Genomic DNA, 15,116 nt, shown 5'->3' with positions numbered 1-15,116 from the left:
TGCTTCAGGTATGCCTTCATCTCTGCTGAGTCTGCAGCCTGGATGTCCTGACATTGGCCAAATGCATATTCTTGAAACTGTGTTATCACACTTCTGAAGCTGGTGGTAAGGCAGGTCAAGGTCTTCCCTCGATAGTCGATCCATCTGGTGCCCTGGCAGTGTGGTGGTTTGACAACATGTTCATTGAGGATGGCTGCCACCTCTTTCAGCTCCTTCCATGTCTTTGCTGACCTTCTGTAGAGCTAGTAAAGGTGCATCAAAAGTTCATCAATTTGTGCAAAGGTTTCTTTAAATGCATCTTTCAAGCACAGCTCAAGCTGATGAACTTTTGAGTTGTTGTGCGTGTTTGCAATATCCTTTTTGATGTTACTGGTACCAGTAACGTATGCCTCTGTGCTGCATTTTTAAGAAGCCCCGGATTCAACTCTCTTCTTGACCCTTTTGTATAGTCTTCTCTGCATGTGTGACACCAAAATTCTGCAATGTACCCACTATTCCCACTTTTCACTGAGGCTGGGCATGGGGCAACTGTAAATTCGAATAAATTCTCTGACTGACCCTGATCACATTGGTGCTCTGACTGACCCTGATCATGTTGGGACTCTTCTGACTCTGACAGATCCTGACCACTTTGGGGTACCTGTGAGTCTTCTTGATAAGTGTGTCCCTGATTTTTGGAGGCCCTGCAAATATATTTATTTGTGAATTAATTAATCAATGGTCTAATCATTTAATTAAGTTATTAATTTTAATCATTTTTAAATGTTAAATAATGATTTCAATTTTTGATGTATTTATTGTTAAATTTATATTCAATTAATTTTATTGATGATGTAAATAAAATTGAATATAAAGCACAGTTACTGCATTAACGTGATAATGCAATCATGTAACGCCCTTTCAGACAATTTCCATTTTCAGACACTTTTTATACACTTTATGATCAAACAATGACATTTACGCTCGGTAGTATGAATTTCATACATTTAATATGACCTAAGCTGAAATAATAGAGGTGCATTACTCAGCAGCAAAAATCAGTTCTGCTGGATAATGCACCCCTTAACACTCAGTAATGAGTGTTAAGGGTGAAAACACTTCAAATCAAAGTTTGATAGGAATCAAATGGTTTTATCAGAACATACTTCATTTGATTGACTTTGAGAGAATGAATTTGACACCCCACATTCATTTTTTCCCATTTAAAAAACTAATTTTAATGTAACTATCTGAAATTCTATTCTTAACAACATTTTGACAAAGAAGAGACTTTCACTTTCTTTTGAAGAGTTTTCCCTTAGAAATATTAAGAGACTAATCAAGGAAGATTTGCAAATAATTATTTTTGTTTGTTTTTTTTAAATTATTTTTTCTGTTTTTTTGTTTTTATGCCTTTATTTATAGGTGCAGTGAGAGAGAGAGAGGAAAGTTGGGGAGAGAGAGGGGACGACATGCAGCAAAGAACCACAGGTCGGATTAGGACTAAGCCTTAATGGTATGTGCTGTACCAGGTGTGCCACCAAGGCACCCCAAGGACTACTGTTTTTAAACAGTGTTTTGCCTTAAAAATCATTACAATGTCCTGTACAATAGTTTTCCCTTTAGCTGTGCATGCTCGCTTGAGGTGCATGTACTTCTCGGCGGGCAGGCAGAACTTAGCATAACACCTGTGTAATACTGAGAAAATAATTCTTTACTGCTTCCAAGAGCCTGGCAGGAGAGTGTGTGAGTATGTGACTTTATTATAATGTAAGTTATATTCAAAAAGTAATGTTATTTTTCCAAAAGCAGATGCTAGCAAAGGGGGGCCATCTGATAATCAGGGTCACCTTATGTTCAAGCCAATATGGTATTTAGGAACCAATTATTTTATAATATCTGAGGTTTAAATTATGTTTTTATGGCGGTTACTGTGAAGGTTTGAATGGTTTTGCTCATTTGTGCGGACTACTGTGGTAGTGTAGGTATAATTGAATATTATAATATATTCTGAATGCTTTAATGTTATATAGATTGGGCTCAACTTACATAGTGAAAAAGGTTTCAAGTTTACAATATTAACTTGCAATTTTGTCTGTATTTACTGATCAATTTTGTGGCATCCTGCTGAAAAGGTAGCAACCCATCAGATCTCACAGCAAGTTAATAACTCTATGAACGTTTGTAATTACCTAACACTATGCAGCAATATCATGGTAAACTTTAAAACACCCATTAATATTTACACTGTAAAGTGTTTAGCTGCTTGTGCTTATCACATAACTTTAACTGTTACCTAATATTAGCTAGCGGGTTTGCTCTTTACGTTTACATTAACATTATACATATTTGCTGGAGCAGGAGAAATTTCATGTTACTGTCAGCGTGACAATGGAGACACTGGGAAACGTGAGTTTGTTTATTTGCTACGTTGCATATCGTTTTAAATGAGGAAATCCACAACTTTCTTTAAAGGGCACAATGTCCAGTTCAAAACAAGGCATGCCAAACTGGCCGTGTGGGTAGTTAATATTAGAAGGGGCATTATGGCCACACCCCGGGGCATCCACGATTCTCCATTTTATTTGTATATACGTATATAGACGTACACTATTTCCTTTCTATTTGTGTTACTTTTATTTCAGTATTATTACACATGGAGCTAGTGTTTTGGTCTCTTTGGCCTCAAGAGCTGAGCTGAGCTGTTGTGTTTCAGGGCAAAGAAAGGCACAGGCTGTCGGTATTGTGCCCAAATTTTTGAGCATTTAAAATCAAGCAACAGACATGCATACTGGGTGAACGAAGCCCTTTGGTCCAATGGTCAGTTGTACAATCAACATTTCTGTTAGTTGCACCTGTTGGGGCATACGGTAGTTCCTCCAGGGAACTAAAGATGAAACAATGTAAAAATTGAATATCACGTTTATAGTGACCAAAATTATCATGTTATCAGTATTATCATGGTATTGTACACAATACACAACCTGAAATAATTTCACAAAGTGAACGTTTGCATTTAAACAATAAAATAATCACATTGCCAACACATCTGTGCCACAAATGAGGACAAGGGACCAGTAGCAGTACTGGCTTTGTCTAGTGCAAGAATTAATATATCTAATAATACAACATGTAATAGGGTATTTTTATAGTGTGTTTTTTTTTTTTGCTTTAACTGAAAACACCACTGAACCCCTACCTTGCTTTTGACGTGATTCTACTGGTTTACTGATGAATTAGTGCTGTGGAAATATACAGACAGGGATCAAATTAGAGGAAAAAGATGAATAAATTAGTGGTGGAACATAGCAAATGCAGATGCCTCCACACAGGGCACGAGAGGTCTCCGAATGGTTTCATGGGTATGAAACTGAACACCTATTGGAGATTTTGGAGTGATGTGTTAGACAGTACTCTCCACCACCATCATCAAAACACCACATGAGGGAATATCTTTTGGAGGAATGGTGTTCATCCCTCTAGTAGAGTTCAGAGACTTGTAGAATTAAAGCCAAGGAGCAATGAAACTGTTCTGACAGCACATGGTAGAACAACACCTTACTTTATGCTGTTTGCAACTTGCATCTTCAACAAGCCAACATCAACTCTATAGAAATTAGAAAAAAATGCTGCAAACTGAGAGAACACAATCAAGTGCAAAAACCAAAACCAAATAAATGCTGCAAGTAGTACAGACTACAACAGAAATGAGTGTCAAAGCAACTGTTACCAGGGGACACTAAATATGGTACTTGACTCTTTTTCTAGTCTTCTCAATCACTCTAAGCTCTTTACACTACAAGCAACAGTCACCCATTCACTCACCCATTCATACAGATTTTTTTCTATTACACTCACACACAACAATGATACTTGGGGGCAATGTGGGGTTCAGTACCTTGCCCAGGAACACTTGGGCCGGGTATAAAACCACTGACCTTCTGAAACACAACGAACACCCCTGGATGTGGCTAAGATATGCTTGTTGTCATGGTTTGTGACTCATAAACTCATGAAGTTGAGTATCCAGTAGTGCTAAATGTTTGTATTTGGTTGTTTAAACGTTCTGATCAAATAATTCAGATAATAATGCAGATTTCTGGTAACACTGCAGTGTTTTGGTATTTGGTTGTGTTTTCTTATGTTGCAACATTTTTTCTAAAAGATTAATCTTAATCAAATTAATCATTTGCTTATGTTTTGTCTATTTCCATGTATTTTCTTAAATTGCAGTGTGTTGTGCTAATATGGTGGGGAGAGGAAAAGGAGAGAAAAAGGTTGGACAACAGGAAGCCATCTTACAATAATTCAAAATGCAATGGCAATATGATCATGGAAAAACAAATAAACATAGCTATATTGCGGGCATGTATTGTCGCATTAGGCCTTCCACAATTTGGTGACATGGTGTTAAAACGCTATATTCCTGATACTCCATACTCCAGTTACCTGATTGTTATTGCTCTGTATTTAGAAAAGCTCACGCTGGGCCTTGCTGCTATGTTATTAACTGCAGACGAATAAGTGCACTGATAGTAACGCTGACTTAGATATTCATGCCAGCTAACAGGCCAGATGCACACAGTTCAAATGGTGAATGTTTGATTCAGACTGCTCAGACCAGTTATGCTGAGCTGGTAAACAGTGTTTCCATGACAACAAATCACTATAATGATACTTAGGGATTTGTAGTGTATCTTCACTACCCTCTGTGAGTCTGGTGTTTCAGCTGTTCTGTCAGTCTAATGGAAGATTTTCACAGCTGTAATGTTTTCAGCTCACAAGACACAAGCTGCATGAAGATAGTGTTGGAGTGTTTCAACAACATCTCTAGCAATAGCAATAGCATTTGGAGATGGTAGGCTAATCCCTCAAGGATTAACCACGATCGCAATCAATAGCAAATGTAAAAGCGTGTATCTGAGCACGACAGAGATAGTGACAGGCAGACCATTTGCGGTGATTGCCCGGTGATCGTCCCTCTCTTACCATGGCCTCCATCGTCTCCCAGCTCTTGGTCTCGGTTCCCGACAAGAGGAAATTCTTCGAATTTCCCCTGAAATTCACCTTCAGATTGATGTAGAAGTCCATGGCGTCGCCTGTCTGCGCTTTAAAACATATTACACACGACGGATACGGGGCGCTTCCCGGACCAGCGAGGGCTAGTTGGGTTAATCTCGCCAATTCAGTCCACTGTTACTTATCCGACTGGGGATGAGGCGTATTTTGTGTTTACATCAGCGCCCTGGGAACGCCCACTCTGCATCATGTGTCCGGAACAGTGAGCGCTACGTCCGCTTCTACGTCTACGTTCTAGGAGCGCAGCTCAGGCTGTGTGGCGCAGAGAACCACCGTGGGCCGACAGAGCACCATTTCTCCCTGTGGCTGCTGCTCAGCTTTGATCCGTTAATATTGTCACTGGTCAGACATGTCTTTTTTACGCAACTAAAAAACAAAAAAGAATGTTTTTTTTAAATCAACAATATGATGATAATATAATCAATTACTGCATTAGAAAAGTCGATTTTACCAAGAAACACCAAAAAATATCTGAATAAAGAATAACTCAGAATTGTGTAACTTGTGCTCAAAAATCCATTTGCTTTATCCTCTCTGACTAATGGATAGTTCTGTAATCTGTCCAGAATTGTAACAATTCTTCTCACATAGTTTCATTGATCCAATATTTCACTAAAATTCAAGGATTAGAGAAAAGTCCAAAATTGAAAACAGACTTCTGTATCAGAACCTTGTTTTGTGATCTTTCCTCTCCCATTAAGCATCTCAAAACATTTCATATTTATCTTGGACCCTTTGGATGGGCCCAACCCTTAAATTGAGAGCCCCTGTACTAATTGGCTGTAGCCTGAGCAGCAAGACAGTAAAATGCTGCTTAAGCATTGATGCATCAGTATTACACATCTGATAACGTCACATGGCAATTTATCAGTCAATGGGGCCAAGTACTTTTAATACTTTAAGTTCATTTTGCTTACTCATACTTTTAGTACACTTTTGAATGCAGGACTTTTACTTTACTTACTTTACTTTTACTTGTAGTGGAGTATTTTGTCATTGTTGCATTGGTGCTTCTTGTTAACTAAAAGTTTTGAGTGCTTCTTCCACCAATGTGCTGTACACGATGGATTCTTGGAAGCTATGGAAAACTCTTTTTGCCCATTTGTCTTTTCCATGTTTGAAAATCATGATGGTAACTTGATAATGTTTATATATATATATATATATATATATATATAATCATAATTTGAAATCCTCGTTGAATGGGGCCACAGTCTCACAGTCTCCAAAGAGACAAAATTTATGAATCCATAAATTCAATTGATCAGTCTAATATCAGAAGTAGTGACTTCTCGATTTAATGGATCTCCAGTCTCTACTAGAAACACAACAGCACAATGACTGATTTTCAGAGCTTTATTACCTACACTACTATTTACAGAGTAAATGCGATTGATTAGTCAGATGAAGAATGGAGCAGAAGACCAGTTTTAAGCGATGGTGGGAGAGAATATGCGGTGGCTATTTACAAATATGATATGCAACAACATTTTAAGCTATTATTATGTCTAAGAATGGGGCATGATAGTTTCATATTATTTTATCTCAACATCAACCCACTGTTGACATCAACCCACTGTGAGTTGGCTGTAGCTGGAGACCTGGCTGGAACCAAAGCAGCTGAACAGTAATCTTGACGGCAGGCTCTGGGTGGATGCTCCCGGAAGTGTCGTCCTTTACCAAGGTGACGGTTCTGCTGGTGTCTCTCCGTGGTTTCAGCTTCCGGTGAAGTCTGCCAACAGAATTTCTTTCTGTTGCACTGGTGGTTTCTTCATAGGCTTCTCTGCAGGTAGTCGTGGACAGATCAGTTATCTTGCAAGTTGATGTGAAATAACAATCTGATTTAAGAGGAGACTGGCGTTGGCCACGCAACTGTCAACAAGCTTCAAAAATCTGAATAAGGAAAATAATGTAAAACCTACAATAAAAAATGTCTGAGGCAGTTGGCTTTGACTTGGCTTACAAGAATAAAAGATAGAAAAAGAAAAAGGCAAAAGCATGGCTAAAAGCCTGGCTGCTTTTGTTTGAACTGGAGGAGCGAGTAACTTCTATATAACTTTTGAACTGTTTAATTTGGAATTTATCTAAAAATGCACATCCATCTTCCACCATGACCATAAAACATTAAAGGACACAACATATAAATGTAATGGCATTAATAATTAAGAAAACAACATAAACACGGATTTTGTATTAGGCCTCCATCCTTCAAAACCTTAAAGTAATTATGATACAAGTGGTTAACAGATCATACAACATAATAAATGTTTCTATAGCTAATAGCGAATATGTGTGGGTTTACATAGTAGTTCATTGATTGATGATCCTGTGAAAGATATTATCTTTAACTCTATATATTACATCTCACCAATTATAGAGGATAGTAGATCAGGGATTAGCGTGTTACACAAACAGATCACATTAGTTACAAAATATTTAGATAGTTGGTTTTATAATTTTACTTAGATCTGTGTCTGTGACGAGTGACGTGCTGGTGCCTAGTCCAGATTGGAATGTGGCTTGTAGCCTAGTTTATGGTTCTGTTATCTAAAGAGAGACAGGGGAAGAGCAGTAAACCTTAGTCTGTGTGTGTGTGTGTGTGCGTGTGTGTGGGTGTGTGTGTGTGTGTTCATGCAAGACAGAGACTGGAGAATCTGGTTGTGTGCTCTAATCTTGTGGCCATTTTTTCAATCCTCTGGAGATGACCATTTGACCCTTGGTCTGGGTGTATGTGTCTTGGAGGATAAAAGTAAGATAAAAGATAAGGATAAAAGTAAATTTTATCTTCTAGCAAGCAACCACTATGCTTTTTTCCCCAATCTTTATTTAAAAACACTGAGGGCAACCACAACACTGATGCATACACATAGAAGATATGACGTCAGCGCTACCATGATTCAAATCACAATTTCTCTGGTTTTAGAATAGCTGGAAACATTTGGGATAATGTAAGTACATAACTCAAAAATATACAACAAAGGTCAAGTGATTTTTAGACATTTTAATGTGGAAAAGTTACATGTATAGTATAAGTTTAATTATTACCATTATGTTTATATTGGTTGTTTTCCCTCTATTAAATCCACAGCAGGAATATGGTCAGACGCACTCAGAAATATCTTTTATGAGAATATATTGTGCTGAGACATTCATCTATTGAACTTAGGGGTCAAGGGGACATGTATCTCTTGAAATATTAGAGGGGTCAACTCACCAATTAAGAGGGAGGAGACATAGGCTACCAGAAGAAACAAAATGTGGACTTTTTTTTAAAGAGATAGATAGATAGATAAATACTTTATTAATCCACTGGGGAAATTCAAATAGTAGTCCAACAGCTCACTAATGTATTCGTTTAAGATTTTCCATGACACAAGCCATTGCCTTTGGCTGAGATGTTAAACAGTTGAACCACTCAGTCCTGCAGTGCAACGAGATGGGACCTTGGCTGCTGCTATAGCTGCTTCTCTGGCCAGCCAGAATGTAGTGGAGAGGGTGATTGGTATTGCCCAAAATGGGCAATGGGCTGCATCTTACAGTGCATGTGTCAGTCCTGAGTGAGTCCAGACTCCTGCCAAGCACAGACCCAGCCTTTTTATCTTACCCAGTCTTCTTGTGTTCTTGTCTCATAGCTACTGCCCCAGCAGTCTGCAGCATAAAAGAGGACACTTGACCATGAATAATACATCAGCAGCATTTCATTGCAGACATTAAAGGACCTGAGTTTCCAGAGGAAAAAGAGCCAGCCCCTGCCAGTAGATCCGTTTTCAGAGACCAGTCCAATTTATTGTCCAGATGCACACCATGGTATTTATAAGAGTGCACCACCTCAATGTCCTTCCTTCTACCTTTGACAGGCTGAAGGATGGGCCTAGACCTGCAAAAGTCAATGACCATGTCCTTGGTCTTGGAGGTGCTCAGAAGGAGGCAGTTCTCATCACTCCATTCACTGAAGGTCATTGTCAGATCCTTGTACTCACATGTGAGGACCACCGGTCTGTTGTCATTTATCTCTGCTGGGCACCCCACTTTAGATACCAGAACAAGACATGATGTTTTCCACAGGACCGGGACCCTCCCTGTTTGCAGACATAAGTTGAAGATCCTCTGGAGAGGCTCAGTCAGCTGAGCTGCACAGACCTTAAGCAGCCTTGGGCACACACTATCCCGGCAAGCTGCTTTTCCAAGACATAGCCTCTTGAGCTCCGTACTCAATTCATCCACTGTAAAGGACAGTAAGCTTGATCCCAGCGTGGAGGAAGTTGTAGCTGCAGTGTCAGGGTTGGAGCAGTGTGAAGGAGATGTTGTAGGAGAAGCTGCAGCTGCGGGAAAGCGAACAGGTAAGGCTAGCTCAAACCTGTTGTAGAAACTCTTTGGCCTTGTCCACATCACCTGATGTTGCCTGGCTGTTATTCTCTTTATAGCCAGTGATGGTCTTGCTCCCCTTCCACTCCTCTTTAGTGTTGTTGTGATGCTACTTTCCTTTTGTAGTCCTCCTTCGCCTGCTTTAATCTACAGAGAAACTCTGTAGGAATTGGTTGGGTATTATTTTCTGCTTTTCATATTCCTCAAAAGTAAGAGTAGTTGCTTTGCGTATTAATAAAAATATGACTTTCAAATTCAATTCTGATGAAAAAGATAAGAATGATAGATTTGTACAGAGCCCCTGAAGTGACATGGGGGAAAACATTTTTACGATGTGTGGAAAAAAAAAACAATGTACTTTTGTGGGATCTTGCAAAACTTTTGCAGGACACAGATAAGGAAGGTTTTCTACAGAGATTGAGTGATAAAAGAGGAGCAAGGAAAATGAAATCAAAGATGAAAGGAGGGCTGTATGGCACATCAGCTTTGTGTGATCCACAAGGATCAGGTATGGCAAGACAAGAAAATAAGGCAGGAGAAAAGGCTGTTAGAAAAATTGAAATTGGGTGGCGTTTTTAAGCAAAAATGAATTCCAACAAGTAAGGACCAGAAATGGTGGTGGGACAAGACATGTGGGAGTGGAAAAAAACAACAACTGGTGCTCAGATTTGGGAGATGGGAAAGGAGTTATTTTTTCCACATGGACTCTCAACCAAAGGGTGAGCTGAAGACTTTACATTTGTCTGTGATTAAAAATGACCAAAAGTTACCAATGCATTAATTTTTAAAGTGTTTTGTAGTGAGTTCCAAATGGTTGGTGCAAAAAAGCTAAAAGCAGATCTTCCAAGTTCAGTATGAACTCGAGGGACATGGAAAGTAAGCCAGTCATTGTATGCTAGCAGTCACCCCAGTGTGTGTCAGCAACTGTCTACATACACATCTATTTTGAAGTTATTGCTCACATTTAAAGCATGTTTTACTTGTTGCAGAATCTGCATGTCTTGATGCAAACAAGATACAAAAAACAATAAGCATCATCTGAGACTGTGACAGCAGAAGGTCCAGCAGAATCAGACGGGGCAGAATCAGAGACAGTTGAATGGCATCAGGAAGATGACCTTGGCATAGCTACAGATGATGAGACAGTTGTGGTGACACGGAACTACATCAACAATGAAGATATCACACAGGTTATGTCATAAGATCAGGACGTGTTGGGGGTGAGGAGGTATTAAAAGCAAGTAAAATAAAGAAAAATAGTATATACTGTAGTTTGATGAAATTGTATTAGTCAATTAATTTGATTCTATGAATTCAAAAAGTCAAATGTACACTTCTACAGTTTGATATCGAATGCACAGTTCTGTTCCCAAACTAATCTGTTCGCACACAAAAGAAATAACAGTTCTGTTAAACACTTACTGCACTGTAATGTAATGTGTAATGTTAGTTCACCAATAATGTATTTCAAGCCATTAATTGATCATTTCATTGCTTATGCTGGTTTACTATCGTTGCAACAAGTCAAACAAGAGCTGATGGAAATCTGTGGAATTCCACTAAGATATTTTGTTGGCTTCTACAACAAAATTCTTCACTTTTATATCAAATTGCTGTTTCACCATAATGTCTTTTTTTCTCACTATGTAAGCAGAATTTCTGTAGTCTATTTGAACACAATTCTTGGTTTTAAGTATAAGAAGATGGGTTTAGATTTGTTTAGACAGATTTTCATGAATGACAGTCCTCATAACATCTTAGTCATGTAGGGTTAAAGTGCACTTGCAAGATGCATCACTGGAAGGAATCCTGAACACCCCCTTTAAACTACTGATTTTACATAACTGTGTTATAACGTGGAGGTGCAAACTGGAGTTTGAAAGAGGGTCTTAAGATATGCTTTTGAGTTGCATTTAGGGAAGCATGCAATCAAAGATTATTTGGACCTTAAACATACTAAAATGTGGCATGTTTCAAACTCTACGTCATTCATTGATCTTTTTTTGTTATGTGTATGTTTTGTTCTTCTAGCTGGAGCATGGACTGCCTTCAGATCAAGAAACCATCCTTTCTCAACTACCTTCCTCCTGTTGAGAGATCAGCTGTTGAAAAAGCTCTCCAGGGGACCATGAAGGAGGGTAATGAAGAAGACTTGCTTGACCCTTTTACAAGGATGGGCTCCCATTTCATACCTTCAAACAATAACATGGCACCTGCCATCGAAACAATGGTTCACAAAGCCATTCTCCAAGAACCAAAGTATATAGTTAATAGCTTCTTTACAGCCATGGATCCTTTAAAGCTGTATCTGCCAGACAAGGAAAGTGTGTTGTCTCTGTATGAGTCAAAGAGGGCCACAGGCAAAAGTGTGTTGCAGTTGCTTGAAACAACACAGGTGGTGCTGTCTCAGAGAGAACAGAAAACCCCTAACCATCAACGTTATGTTAAAAATGCTGTGTTTCTGCACTGGCTCTTCTGTCATATGTGTTGACAAAAATTAAGGCGAGCTTTAACGTTGAAACTGGGCTCACCGGAAGGCATATGTGTGGAGCTACCCTTGTACTTACAGTTCTTATCCTGAATTTCGCACTGAGTTTGACAATATCCTGTCTCGCAACTACTTTGACATGGACATCCTTTGAACTTGAGAGCAGTCTTTTTTTTTTTTGGCCTAATTGTAACAGATATCTTTTGCCTTGAGAAGGCCTATTATTTTATTTAACATTTTTATTTGTCTAGTTTTGTTTGTTTTGTAATTGTGACATGTGATGAACTGAACCCTGTGTTGAATAGTCTGGAATTCTGTTTTCTGTCAGAGCAAAAATATCATCACCATAGTTTTCATAAAAATATTTTATTTTTTTAATATACTCAGAAAATGATGACTGCAGTTTTCACTTCCTTCAGTTTGACCCTGACCCAGCTTCAAAGTTAATATTGTTTTTAATATTGTTAATACTGTTTTTGCTGCTTATAAGCAAGATTACAGTGGTGTTCCTGTTTACAAGCAGCTGATGTGACCTGTTTGAAACATGGCCTGAAAAGACCAGCTTCGTTCTATAAGCCCTAGTGCACTCAATTGGTCTTCAGAATATACATGTTATAATGCCAACATGTATCTCATTCATTTCATTTAGTACTTCATTTAGTGTATTTAGTCTTAACATGGCACCAAACTATATCTTCATGCAATAACAGATTTTTTAACAAATAAAATGTGTGCATTTTGTCATGCATTAACCTGTGCATAATATGTAATCTGTATTACTCTTACGGTTCTTAGTGGGTCTTAATTGGCAAACTCACAAATTTTAAATTTAAGTGGGGTGCTGGCCAGGATTTCATGCTATGTAACAGTACAAAACAATTACTGACTAAAATTTTCCGACAGTGTTAAAATGATCAAGTGCTTGTGCTGTTATTTTCAACTCTTTCTTATGTTATGCACAGAGATCTTCTTTGTGCATAACATAAGAAAGAGTTGAAAATAACAGCTTTGCCTTCTGTGCTTTGCTTCAGATATGTACCACTTGTTTCTAGAAGTGGTGAAGTCCTGTTATTTCTCACACTAGTGTTTTTTGTTTCAGATTTATAAAACACATGGACATTAAAGTGAGGAGTGATGTTGACAAAGTACTGTTTGAGTAATTGTGCGGTTCATAAAACTTTAGCAGGACAAGTGTCTACAGTAACTTTAATAATAAACAACTTTTAAAGACCTACTCCAACAAAAATCACGTTTTTTAATTTGTTAACATGTCCATACAGTTTTTTCGATGTTCTACAATGTTTTATGTAGTGTCTACTGGCCAGCACAGATTTAATATCTTTATATTTGAGGCTTAGCTCAAAGTAGAAGTCTATAAACCTCTCAATTGTGGTTGTTTTTGTGACACTGAATGACCCGGAAGTACATGACCTAAATGAAAAACTTTGCAAGATCTTGCAAAAGCACATCCTTTTTTCCCCACCCAAAACATTCTTCCTCCATATCACTTCAGGGGCTCAGTAGATTTGTGCTTGTACATTGCATACTTAATATGAACAGGGTAACCCTAGTGAACATATATGGGCCCATCTGCAATGGCCCAACTGATTATGAAACTTGCTATGATTGAGGGTCAGTATTCTGGGGCAAGTGAGCTGTAATACATTGCTGATTAAACAAATCAACCATAGTACTAAACCAAGGTATGAAAGACATAGGTATAACTGAAGTATGGCACACACTTCAACCAAATCAAAGGTATTTATGCTTTTTCTCAAGGAGAAATACATATTCTAGAATTGACATGTTTGTGGTGTCACAAGATATCTACAATAAGAGCAATGTTTTATTACTACCATCTCGGATCACAGTCCCGTAAAACTCACCTGGATGACAAATCCCCCACAACCCTCATCCCATAGGTGGAGGTTTACAAATGACAAGCAAAAAGATCCTGAATGTATTCTTGTATGACCACTAATATAGAACTATATTTCAACTCCAACTCAAACTGAGTTTTGGATGATCCAGGAGAGCAGTTAGTCACTTAAAATTTTGAGAAAATATTCTTTAGCCACAATATAAGCACACAAAACATTTACACACCAGTGTTTAATGAATCATTATGTTTGCTGATATTTAGCACGATCCTTTAAGGAATATTTTGAAATTTTGCCAAATTTGCCTGTGTGCCCTCTCTCTCTGCGCTCTATTCTCTATTTTAAAATGAAAAGAAAGAAGGAACACAGAAAAAGACAGAAAAAGAAAGAAGAAGAAAGAACACAGAAAAAGAGAGAACGGGTGAAATACAATACACATTTACTTTCATATTGTCTGCATTCACTGTGTCTTAATTGTATGTTACATTAAAATCAAATCACAACAGAGAAAACAAAGTGAAGAGGTGTGCTACATTTCAGTGCTGTCCAGTAGAGAGCAGCATAGACCTGCTAAAACTAAATGCAAAGCTCTGTCATTAATGTTTCTGAGGTTGTCAGAGGTAGAAAAAAACAATTTAACTGCCCAATCATACAGGACCATGGGAAGAGCTTATCAGCAGGGATATGGGCTGATTGCAACAATAACAGACATTCTTTCACATTAAATCAGTTTCCTGTGGATCCTCTGGGCTGATTGACTGTCTGTGGCAAGGGCATTGCTTAGGAACATGTCCCTACCAATATTTGAGTGACTTTACTCACACTGTTTGGGGTGAAGGTATTAGATAATTCTGATGTGCCCTGATGAGGCTACATTTCCAGAGAGAAGAGACTGAACAAAGGAAGGGAGCTGGTTAGAAGGGTCTGTGGGGGAGGTTTCCCACAAGTGTAAACAGTGTTGAATTGTGGGGGATGATGTTCACAGTGCCCTTCTTTTCACAGTAGAACAAAAGAACATGGTCTCCCTCATCTTGAACGATATGAGCCCAACATGAATGTTTGTAGCAAATTTGAAGAAATTCTCTTAAGGTGTTGGGGAGATATTACATTCACAAGGCCAAAACCAAATTTTGTGAGGTCAATTCAATTTCAGTTCAATTCAATTTTATTTGTATAGCGCCAAATCATAATATACATTATCTCAAGACACTTTACAGGGTAAGGTCAAGACCTTACTTTGTTACAGAGAAAAATCCAACAGTTCCCACAAAGAGCAAGCGCTTGGTGACAGGGGGGAGGAAAAACTCCCTTTTAACAGGAAGAAA

At 38.3% G+C, this 15,116-nt stretch overlaps 1 protein-coding gene and 1 long non-coding RNA gene across 4 annotated transcripts in view; one reads left to right on the top strand and one right to left on the bottom strand.

Annotated features, from left to right (window-relative positions):
* The window catches only part of nbr1b (NBR1 autophagy cargo receptor b), a 64,947-nt gene extending 58,939 nt beyond the window's left edge, over window positions 1-6,008 (bottom strand). For 2 of the 3 annotated variants that reach the window (XM_071501514.1, XM_071501511.1), the window contains exons 1-2: window positions 4,969-6,008; window positions 3,179-3,221 (exon numbers count right to left, since the gene is read on the bottom strand). Coding sequence is in view for 1 of the 3 variants with exons in the window: in XM_071501506.1 (XP_071357607.1) it covers window positions 4,969-5,070 (102 nt within the window). In the remaining 2 variants the exon portion in view is untranslated. The remainder of the gene's footprint in view (window positions 1-3,178; window positions 3,222-4,968) is intronic. The other variant, XM_071501506.1, reaches the window with a different exon arrangement.
* Window positions 6,009-6,028: 20 nt separating this feature from the next.
* Window positions 6,029-13,145, top strand: LOC139634835 (uncharacterized). Its single transcript, XR_011694083.1, has 3 exons — window positions 6,029-9,398; window positions 10,413-10,651; window positions 11,455-13,145. It is a non-coding gene; the product is annotated as an uncharacterized lncRNA (long non-coding RNA).
* Window positions 13,146-15,116: the final 1,971 nt, after the last annotated feature.

Source organism: Trachinotus anak, unplaced genomic scaffold, assembly GCF_046630095.1.
Source record: "Trachinotus anak isolate AG129_WGS33_773 ecotype Australia unplaced genomic scaffold, CSIRO_AGI_Tana_v1 ptg000017l, whole genome shotgun sequence".
Classification (NCBI taxonomy): Eukaryota; Metazoa; Chordata; class Actinopteri; order Carangiformes; family Carangidae; genus Trachinotus; species Trachinotus anak.
This window is presented reverse-complemented; position numbering and strand designations above follow the sequence as displayed.